The 14,907-nt window shown below is 35.9% G+C and overlaps 1 protein-coding gene across 1 annotated transcript in view; it reads left to right on the forward strand.

The window, feature by feature from the left end:
• Window positions 1-14,907, forward strand: part of CPD (carboxypeptidase D) — an 82,180-nt gene that overhangs the window by 37,834 nt on the left and 29,439 nt on the right. The window contains exon 8 of the mRNA XM_049637949.1: window positions 8,515-8,624. Within this exon, the coding sequence (XP_049493906.1) occupies window positions 8,515-8,624 (110 nt within the window). The remainder of the gene's footprint in view (window positions 1-8,514; window positions 8,625-14,907) is intronic.

Here is a 14,907-nt window from a genome sequence, read left to right on the forward strand (position 1 = left end):
TCTCTCTCTCCCCTTGTCCTTCTCACCCTCCTCTCTTCCCTGCCTCTCTCCCTGCCCTTGCTTTGTTCTTCAAGTGTTTTATATTTATCCCTCACATGTGTTTTATATTTGTCTCTCTCACTGGGAATTTAGTAGCATACTCTTTGTGATTCAGAAAAATTAAACACTAACAAATTGGAAATCTTTAGTGCTTTTTTCCCTAAAATTTAATAAACCCTTTTATGTAGGTTTATAAGACATGCTTTTATTTTTTCCTTGCTATGTATTTAACTACAACACATTGGCCTTATTCTCATGTAGTGTTTGGGCTTACACACCTTCATATAATTCAGCAAGAATTGATTAGATGAATAGAATGAGAGGTCAAGATTAAAAATCATCACAATGTCCAACTAGGGCTTGTAAGTAAGAATGAAAGTGTCAATGCCAAAGTGAACAGAAAACATATGTCTGCATGTAAACTTGTACATGAATATTCATAGTAGCATTATTCATTTTAACCCAAAAGTATAAACAATTCAGATATCCATGGACTGATGATTGGATAGATAAAATGTAGTATACCCATACAATTGAATATTATTTGACCATGAAAAGCAAGGAAGTCCTGGTGCATTTTATAACTTAAATGAACCTTGAAAATATGCTAAGTGATAAAAGCCAGTCACTAGAAACCATATGGTATATGACTACATTTTATGAAATGTTCAGAACAGGTAAATCCATGGAGATAGGTCATAGATTAATGGTTGCCTCAGGCTATAGTGGATAGTGGTGGGAGGAAATGGGAGTGAATGCTAATGGATACAGGGTTTTTTTTGGCATGATGAAATTATCTGTAATTAGAAAGTAATGATGGTTGTACAACCCTGTGCATATAGTAAACAACATTGAATTATATACTTTAAGTGGATGGATTGTATGTTATGTGAATCACAGTTGACCTCCGAACAACATGAGGGGAACAGGCCCCCTGTGCAGTTGAAAATTCACGTTTTAACTTTTGACTCCCCTAAAACTTAAATAGCAGCCTACTGTTGGCCAGAAACCTTACCGATAACAATAATAGTTGGTTAACACATATTTTGTATGTTGTATGTATTGTATACCGTATTCTTACAATAAAGTAAGCTTGAGAAAAGAAAATGTTATGTTATTAGGAAAATAGTAAAGAAGAGAAATACATTTGTAGTACTGTACTGTCTTTATCAATAAAAATCCCCATGTAAATGGATTTGTGTAATTCGAACCTCTATTGTTCACAGGTCAACTGTTCATCTCAATAAAGCTGTTTAAAAAAAAAAAAAGAGTGAAGGTATTAGCACCAGGGGTAATGGGGAAGCAATTTAGTGTCAACATATGTTGGAATATCCAATGAAGTATTACAGTTGAAATTTGATGGCATATAGATTAACCTGCCATTTTATTTTATTTTTTATTCTATTTATTTTTTAACCTGACATTTTAGAATGACAGTACACAGTTATGATATTTGTATTTAAGAAGTAAATTGAAATTCTCCAAAAACTGCTTTGAAAGCTTCCCAGTAATAGGAAAAAATATCTTTACAGTTGGTAATCATGAACAATTCTCAAATACCCAAATAGGAATTATGAAGTTATAGCCTGGTTGGCAAATAATTTTTTAATATATTTCGTACCATATTTGACAGAAAACATTTTTTATTTGAGTTTCAAAGAATATTCTCAGTATATGTCACATATCATGTTGGCTAAATCTGAAAACTTAATACTAGTTACATTCCAGTGAAAATAATTTAGAGATTTCAACATGTGGTATCAAGATCTTGTCATCGGCGTGGGGGGAAATACATCTTCAATCATGTGGACGTGTTTCTTTCCATTACATATCTTGCTATAAACTTGCCTCTTAGAACCATTTTTGCTGCATCCTGAAGGTTTGAACTGTTGTGTTTTCATTTTAATTTGTTTCCATGTACTTTTTAATTTCTTATTTTATCTCTTGGTTGACCCATTCATTATGAAGTAGCATGTTATTTAACCTCCGTGTATTTGCAGTCTTTCTAGATTTTTTTCTTGCAGCCGACTTCTAGTTTCATAACACTGTGGTCAGAAAAGGTGCATAGTATGACTTCAATCTTTTAAAATTTGTTGAGGTTTATTTTGTGGCCTAATATGTGACCTGTTCTGGGGAATAGTTCATGCGGACTTGAAAAGAATGTGTATTCTGCTGTTTTAGGATGAATATATCTTTTAAATCCATCTGGTCCAGTGTGTTATTCAAAGCCATTGTTTCCTTGATGATTTTCTATTTAGATGATCTGTCCATTGATGTAGGTGGGGTATTAAAGTCCCCTACTATTATTGTATTATTATCGATTAGTTCCTTTATGTTTGTTATTAACCTTTTTGTGTACTTGGGTGCTTCCAAGTTGGGTGCATAAGTATTTACAGTTGTGATACATTCTTGTTAGAGTGTCCCCTTTATTATTATATAGTATCATTTGTCTCTTGTTTTAGTCTTTGTTTTAAAGTCTATTCTGTGTGATATAAGTATTGCTACTCCATATTTCCTTTGACATCCATCACATGATAGATGTTTCTCTATTCCCTCAATTTCAATCTGCAGCTATCTTTAGGTCTAAAATGAGTCTCTTGTAGGCAGCATGTAGATGGATCTTGTTTTTAATCCATTCTGTCACTCTGTGTCTTCTGATTGGACCGTTTAGTCCATTTACATTCAAATTATTGATAGCTATGTATTTATTGCCATTTTATTACTTGTTTATGATTGTTTCTGACGATTTTCTCTGATCCTTTCTTGTCTTTCTCTCTTCCATGGTTTCCATATATCTTTAGTGATATATTTGGATTTCTTTCTCTTTATTCTTTACATATTTATTAGTACTTTTTGATTTGTGATTATCATTAGGTTTGTATATAACATCTTCTACATATAACAGTCTATATTAAGTTGATGGTTGTTTAAGTTTGAACCCATTCTTTACTCTTCTCCTCCCTATGTTTTAGGTTTATAGTGTCATATTTTACATCCTTTTATTTTATAAGTTCCTTGACTGATTTTTTACAGGAATATTCATTTTTACTGCTTTTATGTTTCCTACCTTTATACTGTCACTTTTAGTCTTTCCTTTTAACTCAAAAAGTCCTCTTTAATGTTTTTTGTAGGGCTGCTTTACTGGTCATGAGCTCCTTTAGTTTTTGTTTGTCTGAGAAATTCTATCTCTTCTTTTATTCTGAATAATAGCCTTGCTGAATGGAATATTCTTGGCTACAGGTTTTTTCCATTTAGCGCTTTGACTATATCATGCCACTTGTTTTTGTCTTGGAAAGTTTCTGCTAAAAAATCTGCTGATAGCCTTATGAGGTTTCCTTTGTATGCAACTGTCTTCTTTTGTCTTGCTGCTTTTAATATTTTTCTTTATCAGTGTATTTTTCCATTTTAATTGCAATATATCTTGGTGTGGATCTGCTTTTGTTAATTTTGTTGGGGGTTCTCTGCCTCCTGGATCTGGGTATCTGTTTCCTTCCCCAGATCAGGGAAGTTTTCAGCTATCATTTCGTCAAATAAATTCTCTGTCTGCTTTCCTCATTCTTCTTCTTCTGGTACTCCTATAATACAAATGTTATTCCATTTGATGGAGTCACTGAGTTCCCTAAGTCTATTCTTATTTTGCATAATTCTTTTTTCTCTCTTTTGTTCAGGTTGATTACTTTCCATTACTCTGTCTTCAGAGTCCTTAATTCATTCCTATGCTTCTTCTGTCCTGTTTATTCCATCAAGTATGCTTCTCATTTCATTTATTAAGCCCTTTGTCTCTATGTTATTCCATATCTATCCTTATGATCATTGCTTTCAATTCTCTCAGGTATGTTACTTATATCTGTTTCACTTAGTTCCTCAGCCAACCTTGTCCTGTTCTTTCATTTGGGACAAATTTCTGTCTTCTCATTTTGTCTAAGTCTCTGTGCCGTTTCTCCACGTTAGGGGAGTTAGCTACGTCTCCTGTTCTTGAGGGTAATGGCCTCATGAAGAGGTCCCGTAGTGCCCTGCCATGTAGTGTAGTGTTTCCTGTTATGGAGGGCTTGGCACTTCCGGGAGTGTCTTCAGTGTGTGCTGTGTGTGCTCTGCTGTTTTGTCCTGTCTGCTTTATCCTTCAGGCCAGTTGTCTGCAGAGACTATCTTTGCCAGTTGTGGCCAGTGTTTTGTACTTGCCTTGAATGTGGTGAGTTTTAACTAGGTGTGCTCTGGTTTGCCTGTGAAGTGAGACCTGTTGCTGCCACCACCAGAACAAAGACCCCACAAAACTCAAGGTTTGAGAGCTGTCATATGGGCAGGGGCTTGAGCTGGTCATCTGGGGGTGGGGGCCCACCATAGTGGGACTCAAGCAAGTAAGACTGGGAAGGATGGTTCTTCCAGAACACGGGGGTGGGGTGAGGAGAGGAGGTGAAGGGTGGGGGTTGGAGGGCAGGGAGTAGAGAGTGGGGCTTGGTGTAAGCAAGTTAGGTAGCATGTGTTAGTGCTGCACTGGTTCCTGAAGATGATTCTGTGTTTATGCTGAAGGACAGGGGAGGGAGATGGGTCTGGCCAGTTTCTTTGTTTCTAAAGAAGTTGAGAGACTTCATGGAGACATGAATGCTGCTTCTCTGGGACACACTCCAAGATGAACAAATAACCTCCCTACTGTGTGCCCCAGGTGCTCTTCAGATCACTGTTTCCACACTATGTTCACAGGCTGTTTACCCTGCCTTCTCTCTAAGAACAACCCCAGTGTTCGCTAAGCTCCCCCAGAACCAAACATGCTGACCTTTACAACTTTAGGCCTTACACCCCACTGTTTGCAAGAACTCATGAAATTCAGGCCTTCTTGCTTTCCAAGCCAATTGCTATGGGGATTCATTTTCCCTGTACATCCCCTGTGTGTTGGTCTGTCTTTCACCCTTCTCCAAACTGTGGCTCCCTCCCCACCACAGTAGACATGATCCATTTCTCTCCTAAACCATATCTCTGCACTTCATGTCTTCTCTGATGTGGCTTTTCTCTACCTTTAGTTGTGGAATTTGTTCCTCCAATCTTCAGATCAATTTCTGGGGTGTTTAGGATGATTTGATAGTTTTCTAGCTGTATTTGTGGGACAAGGCAAGCCTAGGGTCTCTTACTCTGCCACCATCTTCCCCTCTTTGTCCATGACATATTTTGTTTACTCATCATAAAATCTTAAATGGGTTTTGAAATCTTAGCAAAGAAATTTCAAAGAGGATTTCTTTACTGTCAACAATTTAGAAGGATTTTGAGAGAATATAGAGAAAAGTAAGATTCCTTTTTGTAAATTTTGATACTTATTTTTTTATTGAGGTGAAATTCACATAACAAAATTAATCATGTTATGGCAAACAATTCAGGGGCGCCTGTGTGGTTAAGTCAGTTGAGCATCCAACTTGGCTCAGGTCATGATCTCCAGTTTGTGAGTTCGAGCCCCATGTCAGGCTCTATGCTGACAGCTTGGAGCCTGGAGCCTGCTTCGGATTCTGTGTCCCCCCTCTCTCTGCCTATCCCGTGCTCACACACTCTCTCTCTTTCAAAAATAAAAATAAACATTAAAAAAATTTTTAAGTGAACAATTCAGTAACAGTGCATTCACAATGTTGTGCAACTATCATCTTTAGCTCTAAAACATTTTCATCTTGCCAAAAGGAAACTAAGGAGTTGCTCCCTATTTTCCCCTACCCTCAAGCCCTGGGAACAACTAGTCTATGTTCTGTCTCTGTGGATTTGCCTATTTTGGATATTTCATAGAAATGGAATCATACAATATGTGATCTTTGGTGTCTGTCTTCTTTCACTTAGCATACTGTTTTTCAGTTCATTAATATTGTAGCATTTATTAGTACTTCATCCCCTTTTATGGATAAATAATATTTTATTGTATGTATATACTACAATTTGTTTATCCATTTTTCCACTGAAGGACATTTGGGTTGTTTCCACTTGTTCAGTATCGTGAATAATATTGCTTTGAGCAATGGCATGTGATAGCTGAATCCCTGTTTTCAATTAATTTGGGTAATTCCATATTTAGTGCTTTTTCTTTTAAATTTTAATTGCAGTGTAGCTAAAATACAGTGTTATTATAGTTTCAGATGTACAATGTAGTGATTCGTCAATCTATACATTACTCAGTGCTTATCATAAGTGTGCTCTTAATCCCTTTTATCCATTTCATCCCCTCTCCCCTCCCACCCCAAGAATCATCAGTTTGTTCTCTGTAGTTAAGTGTCTGCTTTTTGACTTGTCTCTTTTTTTCTTTGTTTTGTTTCTTCAATTCCACATAAGAGTGAAATAATATGGTATTTGTCTTTCTCTGACTGATTTCATTTAGCCATGTTTAGCTTTTTGATGGAAATACCATATGATAATTACATGTTTAGCTTTTTAAGGAACTGCCAAACCATTTTCCACAGTAGCCGAACCATTTTACATTACTAGCAATGTACGGGGGTTCCAGTTTTTCTACATCCTCATCAACACTTGTTATTTTCTGTTTTTTATGTTCTAGCCATTTTGGTGAGTAAAAGGTGGTTTTTCATTGTAGTTTTATTTTTTAAGTTTATTTATTTATTTTGAGAGAGAGGGAGAGAGAGATAGAGAGAGAAAGAGAGTGTGCAAGCAGGGGAGGGGCAGAGAAAGAGGGAGAGAGAAAATCCCAAGCAGGTAGGTTCCTTGCTATCAGCATCTGTGCGTGGGGCTCAATCCCATGAACTGTGAGATCATGACCTAAGCTGAAATCCAGAGTCAGTCATTTAACCAACTGAGCCATCCAGGCACCCCCATTTTGTAGTTTTGATTTGCATTTTGCTGATGACTAATAATAAGCATCTTTTCGTGTACTTGTTGGCCATTTGTATATCTGCTTTGGAGAAATATCTGTTCAAGTCTTTTGCCAATTTATTTATTTATTTTTTGTCTTTTTGTTGAGCTCTAAGGGTTCTTTATATAGCTCTAAGAGTTCTTTATCAGATTGCTGATTTGGAAATATTTTCTGCCATTCTATATACGTTGTATTTTAACTTTCTTAATAATGTCATTTGACACACAGAAGTTTTTAATTTTGATGAAGACGAATTTATCTTTTGTTGTTGTTGTCCCTGCTTTTTGAGTTGATACTAATTATTTTCTAAAAGTAGACTGTTTCATAGAAATAGATGTTTTATGACTTTTTTTTTCTGTCCTTAGAAAATTAGCCATTTGAAAGAATTGAGTAGAAGTTGATGTTGACTTTTCTCTGTTCAAATTTTTAGATATGGGTCATAGTTCTGGGATGAAATTAAATTTGGGGGGTACATTAAATTTGTAGAAGAGGTATTGAAGTACACTTGTTCTCGTTAGAACTATTTTGGGGAATAGAGTGAGCATAGTTCTTCATACTTGCTTCTTAAATAATTTTTTCTCTATATAAATGTTTGCTGGTATTTGTTACCACAGGATTACTTCATCTGAATTCAAGTTGAATATGTTCTTTCATTTCCATTCCACGAAGTGGTGTGATAACAAAGGCAAAGATGAGTGGCTTTAGTAAAGGAAGGATAAATGGACAGATGAATAAAGGAAAACAGTGTGACTAATAGGAAAATAAGAGATTCCATCAGGGCTCTCATCTGAGAAGCACCCTAACTTGTTTATGCTTTATGGGGAGCATGAAGGGACTTTATATTCTTTATGTATGTTTTATTTTTTAATCTATTTTTTAAAAACTTATTTATTTATTTACTTTTAAGTAATCCCTAAACCCAATGTGGGGCTTGAACTCATGACCCTGAGATCAAGAGTCACATGCTCTTCCACCTGAGCCAGCCAGGCACCCTTTACATATGTTTTAAAGCTTGCTTGCTTGCTTGCTTGCTTTCTTAAAGCATCACTTTCTTTACCTTAAGTCATGAAATATCATATGCTATAACTCTAATGGACTAATTTCTAATGTGAGCATATGGGAAATTTTTAGCAGTTTTTTCTGAGTGTAGATCAGGGACGGCTCTGCTGTCCATACATAAGTCATTTAACCTCTCTGTTTTAGACTCCACATCTGCAAAATGAAGAGGATGGATTAATTGGACTTCAAGGATCATTTTTTATCTTAAAATTCCATGCCATTATAAATGTCTGAATTTTACTGAAAAAGTATCAAATTTTGCTCATCTTTTCTGATCCTAATTATTATAAGAGTAAAATTGTTTAAATTCACCCTGTATACTTTTGGTTCAGCTCTGACATGTAAATTATACCTAGAAGTTCAGGTAAATTCTAAGTGTCATGCATAGCTGTTTAGTATTTTACTTATCCAGTTGATTTTCTGTTGAGGAAATTAGCAGCTTTTTTATTTCTAATGAGGAAATTAGCCTTGGAAAAGTGTATTGGTTTCCTGTCTCTGGCAGTATTGTGAAAGTGTACTTTATTTATGTTGAAGATCCATCTTGAAGGAGATATCATAGAACATTTTCCTTTGTTCCCTTGCAGGTTCTTTGGTAGTGAACTACCCTTTTGATGATGATGAACAAGGGCTTGCCACATACAGTAAATCACCAGATGATGCTGTGTTTCAACAAATAGCACTTTCTTATTCAAAGGTAGGGTCGTATTTAAACATAAAATGCTATAAATTTTTTTAATTAAAAAAATGCATTAAAACAAAGTCCTGTAAGACACAGGTCAAGTGCTTTCTCCTCGGTTAAGTCTTTCCATGATTCCTTTCAGGCAGTATTACCACTTTTTCTCCTGTTTTCCACCTCACTGTGAATGTACTATGTGTTTCCCCATTAACCTTTAAGCTCAAGTAATGTCTTTTCATCTACAGTTTTTAGCATAGTACCTGAATCCTCATAAACTAAAAATTATAAATTAGCATGCTAGTTTATTTCATTTGACTAGTACTTAAGTTATAAATCTAGTAAAGTGTCTAAGGTAGGGGTTGACAAGCTACAGCTCTAGGGCCAAATCCAGCCCACTAATGGTTTTGTAAATAAAATTTTATTGACATACAGCCACATCCATATTTTATTTTTTACGTACTGTCTGTGGCTTCTTCCTCTTTCAGCATTTGAAAATAAGTCAGTGTAATGAACCATATTAGTAGACTAAAGAATAAAAGCACAGCATTCATCTGGATAGGTGCAGAGGGTAGAGTTGAGTAGTTGAAACAGACACTTTCAAGCCTGTAAAGCCTAGAATTTTTACTCTCTGGCCCTTTACAGAAAAAAACTGCCAACCACTAGTCTAAGCTATTGAAAAGACTGTACTAACGTAGAAAGGGAAAGTAGGTAGAAATTACCGTATTTTCTAAACTTTCTGTAATAAACATACACTACTTTTACAATCAGAAATGTCATATTTGTGTGTTTGTGTGAAATTTTAATTTAAAACTTGTTCTTAGATACTGTGTTAAAAGTTGGGGCTTGGAAACTAGACTTGTTAGTTTCAATTTTTGGTCTTATTACAGACTCAGTCTGTGACTCCATTGGTTATAGGTAAAGGATATTAATACTGTAACTCTGTGGTCTCTAATCACAGCTTTCTGTTGTTTTACATTTTCCACACCTTCATTCTGCACAAGTGGACCTTGTTGAGAGTTTCTAACAGGGGAATATGTCTATTATTACACTTTAAGGAATAGTTGTCTTCTGTTTGGGCACACCACTTTTAGAGGGATGTTCATGGCATAAGAGAAGAGTGGGATACCCTCTGAATAGCAAAATAAAATCTAAGTGGTCAGATTTTGCACATTTGGTGCCCAATCTTATAGTTCTGCTTTTTATCCTTATTGTGATTTCTAGTTCCTTAGCCTCTTTTTGTTTTCTTTGACCTTGAATTGTTTTGATTTTACTCTCTACCCAGCTAAACCTATAGACATCCACTTTAGTGATGCCCTCATTTACACTTTGGAATACCCTTTGACATACCTGCCTTGCCAATGTCCGGTCCTCAGTAATTGCCACTGTCTCTCTTCTACATCCCAGAAAAGTCACACAGTCATGGAAATTGACAACACTGCATACATATGTAGGCTTTCTAGCCTCAGCTGAACCCTCAGTTCTACTTGACAGTATTTCATGTTTTGCTGCTAGACACTTTGGCGATTCTCAGCCTTTATCCTCTACCTGAGCCTCCTAATCCCAGCTTTACTCCCCTTATTCTCAGTAGATCACTGTACCTTGAACTAAATAGATAGAACTCTGAATAATCTGATGTGAGTTCATTCAGATTCTGTCTTCTCAGGTATTATCGATTGATGTCTTTCCCATATTCTCCTCCATTTCTTGATCCTACCACATCCTGCCTCCTCTGGAATCTTGTGCCTTTGTTTTTTCTGTTGTAAATGGGAAAGGTGATAATTAAAATCCTCAGTCTTTACTCACAGCTTCCTTTCTCTTAGCTGTGATGTGTCATGATCTATCATGCACCCAACCCCCCCTGTGCCCTGCCATAGCTTCATGATGAGGAAAAGCAGACTGAGACACTCTGTGAAGACAGAAGAGGGGGACTAGTGAAGGGCAACCCTGAAGGTGATGAAATGACCACCAAACTTTAAGTACCCCCGAAATCTGAAACCTAAATAAAATAGTAACTGGGCAGATGAGAGCATGGGAATATTGGGAAGAGATTTCAAAGAACATACAACTTACATGGTCTGATGCAATTTAAAGGGACAGGCACAATTTAAAAGAATAGGTTCAAAGGGAAATCTTCCAAACTCTTAACTTCTGGAGCAGAAAAAAGGTGAAAAGAAATGAAGAAGTGCTCTTTGACCATTGGAATGTGAAGAGTAAAAGAAGGAAAAAGGGGAAATATAGGGTTGTCCAAGATAGAAGAGAACCATAAAATCAGAGGACCTACAGTTCCATCCTACATCAAGACAAATAAACAAAAAAACAGAAATACACTAAAGTGCCTTGACTGCTAGACTGACAGAAAAAGGCACCATTAACTAAGAATCATGTATAACAGCCCAGTATCATAAAAATGAACAAGAGGTAAGTAAAATCCATGGAGAAGCATTTCAGAAAATCGGGAAATGAAATTTCACACATATTGCCTGAGGAAACCTTACTAGGACCAAAAAACAATCAAGAAGCAGAAGAAAACTATAAGTCAGCACTCCAAACAGATGAAATATACCCAAACACCCATTGAGAATATGAAAAACCATGTAGACTCAGATATTTAAGAGATGAAAACAGAAATGGGAAAAAAAAAAAGATAGGAACAAATGAAGAACAGTTGATAAAACTCAGGAAGGAAATTGAAGAAAAAGACAAAATTATCTCTAAAATGAAAAATAGGGGCATCTGGGTGGCTCTCTTGGTCAAAGCATCTGACTTTGGCTCAAGGTCATGATCTCACGGTTTGTGAGTTTATGCCTGCATCAGGCTCTCTGCCGTCAGCACAGAGCCTGCTTTGGGTCCTCTGTCCCCCTCTCTCTCTGCCCCGCACCCCCCCCCTCTAAAATAAAAAAATAAAACATTAAAAAAATAAAATTAAATTAAAAATAACAAGAGTTAAAGGCCTCATACTTCCCAATTTGAAACTTATTATAAAACTATAGTAATTAAGTACTGAGATACTGACATAAGGATGGACACAGGAATCAATGAAATAGAATTGAGTCCAGATATAAACTCTTACATGTATGGTCAATGGATTTTTTGACAAGAGCACCAAGACAATTCAATGGAGAAATAATAATAATCTTTCCACCAAATAGTGATGGGAAAACTGGATATGAACAGGCAAAAGCATGAATTTGGGCCCCTTCCTCACACCACACCCAAAAATTAACTCAAAATGTATTATATTCCTAAATATAGGAGCTAAAACCATAAAAGTTATAGAAAAAATAGGGGTGCCTGAGTGGCTCAGTCGGTTAAGCATCTGACTCTTGGTTTAGGCTCAGGTCACGATCTCACAGTTCATGGGATTGAGCCCCAGATCAGGCTCCACACTGGCTGACATGGAGCCTACTTGAGATTCTCTCTCTCGCATCTCTTTGCTACTCCCTCGCTCATGCTCGCACTTTCTCTCAAAATAAATACATAAACTTAAAAAAAAAAAAAAAAAAAACTTTTAGAAGGTGCCCGGGTGGCTCAGTAGCTTGAGCACCTGACTCTTGATTTTGGCTCAGGTCATGATCTCATGGTTCATGATATCGGGCCCACATTGGGCTCCGTGCTGACAGCACAGAGCTTCCTGGGAATTCTCTCTCTCTGCCCCTTCCCTGCTTGTATTCTCTCTCTCTCTTTCTAGATAGATAGATAGATAGGTAGATAGATAAATTAATTAATTAATTAATTAAAACTTTTTGAAAAACTTTTGGAAGAAATATAGTAATAAATCTTTGTGACATTGGGTTAGACAATGGTTTCCTCAATATGACATCAGAAGCACAAGTGACCAAAAATATATATACATTGAATATCATCACAAGTTAAAAACATTTTTGCTACAATACTGTACTAGTTTCCTAAGGGTGCTGTGACAAAGGTCTACCAACCGGGTGCCCTAAAACAACAGATATTTATTGTCTTTTAGTCCTAGAGTCTAGAAGTCCAAAATGAAGGTGTTGGCAAAGTCAAGCTGTCTCTGAAACCTGTAGGGGAATTCTTCCTTGTCTTTTCATATCTTCTGTTGTTTTGCTTGCAATCTTTGGCATTCATTGGCTTCTAGATGGATTACTCCACTCCTCTGTCTTCACATGGCATTCTCCCTGTGTCTGTGTCCAAGTTTTCTCTTTTTATAAAGATATCTGTCATATTGGATTAGAGCCCATTCTAATTACCTCATTTTAACCTGAATACCTCTGTAATCAAATATAGTCACATTCTGAAGTCTTTGGGGTTAGGACTTCCAACATATCTTTTTTAGGGGGCCAGAATTCAACACATAACAGAATATCAAGGAACTATAAAAACAACCAACAAAATAGGAGAAAATTATGTATCTGATAAGAATCATATCTAGAATGTGAAGAACTCTTATAACTAATTGAACTGATTGACAACTTAATTGAAAAATGGGCAAAGGATTTGAATATACATTTCTCTAAAGAAGATATACAAATTATCAAGAAGCACACAAAAAGATACTCAATATCGTTAGCTGTCAAGAAAATGCAAATCAAAACCACAATAAGATATTATTTTGTACCCACTAGGATTGCTTATAATTTAAAAAATGGAAAATAACAAGTATTGGTAAAAATGTGGAGAAATTAGAACCCTTGTATATTGCTGGTGGAAATGTGAAATGGCACACAACTGCTTTAGAAAACAGTATTGCAGTTCCTAAGAGTGTTGAATATAGAATTATCACATGACCTGACAGTTCCACTTCTAGGTATATGCCCAAGAGAAGTGAAAACATATGTCCACACAAAAACTTGTACAGTTGATCCTTGAACAATAGGGGTTTTAACTGCATGGGTCCACTTGTATGTGGACTTTCTTCTGTAAATACAGCACAGTACTGCAAATGTATTTTCTCTTCTTTATGATTTTCTTAATAACATTTTCTCTAACTTTATTGTAAGAATATAGTATATAATACATATAACATATAAAATATATGTTAATTCACTGGTTACATTATCAGTAAGACTTCTGGCTTTTACTAGTTAAGTTTTGGGGGAGTCAGAAATTATACCTAGATTTTTGTGTGGGGGTATTGGCACCGCTAACCCTCATGTTATTCAAGGGTCAACTATACATGAACGTCGTAGCAGCATTCCATAATAGGCAAAAATGGAAACAACCCAAATGTCCATCAATTGATAAATGGATAAACAAAATATGGTATATTCATGCAGTGGAAGAGTACTCAGGGAATTGAGTACTGATATGAATTACAACTTGAATGACTCTTGAAAACATTATGCTAAGTGAAAGAATAAGTCACAAGAGACTACATATTGTATGATTCATTTATATGAAATTTCTGGAACAGGCAAATCCATAGAGACAGAAAATAGATTGGTGGTTGCCCAGGGCTTGGGAGGCAGGGAGGGGCAGGGAAGAGGTTGGAGGAAAATGAGGAGTGCTGATGAGTATGGATTTCTTTGGGGTGATAAAAATGTCCTAAAATTTACCATGGAGATTGTCACACAATTCAGTGAATATACCAAAAACCATTGAGTTGCACACTTTAAGTGGGTGAGTTGAGTTGTACGTGAATTATATTTGAATAAAGCAGATTTTGAGAACCGTAAGACTAAGGGATGGGGCATCCATTCCCAACCATCCCAGTTTATATGTAAGCCAAAAAAAAGTCTAAAAGTTATATACCAAAATATTAACTGATTGATGATCTCTAGGCTTGTATTTTTCTCCTTTTGTGCTCCTAAATTTTCTAATCTTTCTACAATAACTTTTATTATATTTTAAGTACAGTGAAATTCAATGAATTCAATTAAGTGAAAGAAACAGAGCTTTCTATTGTACAGTGTGACAGATATCAAGTGACAAGAAAATTTCAAGGAGGCATTAGTGGAAAAAACTACTGATTTTTAATAAAAATTAGTTTACTTTAGTTAATAGTAGTATTCCAGTATTAATTTCCTTATCTTGGTAACTGTACTATGGATATACAAGATACTAACATTAGGAAAAGCTGTATCAAGGGTATATAAAACTCTACTATTTTTGTAACTTTTCTGCAAGTCTAAAATTAGTTCAAGAGAAATCAAAAGAAAAGAAGAAAAGGAAGTAGTCTCTTATCTCCACTCCCTTATTGTTCTCTCCTCTCAGTTTCTTGTCATCTGTCTTCTGCCTACATTGTTTTACCTGGAGGTGCCCCATCGAGGCTTACCAGAAATCTGTTCTTTCTTTCTTTCTTTCTTTCTTTCTTTCTTTCTTTCTTTCTTTC

The sequence above is a fragment of the Panthera uncia genome, chromosome E1 (genome assembly GCF_023721935.1).
Source record: "Panthera uncia isolate 11264 chromosome E1, Puncia_PCG_1.0, whole genome shotgun sequence".
NCBI classification, from domain to species: Eukaryota; Metazoa; Chordata; class Mammalia; order Carnivora; family Felidae; genus Panthera; species Panthera uncia.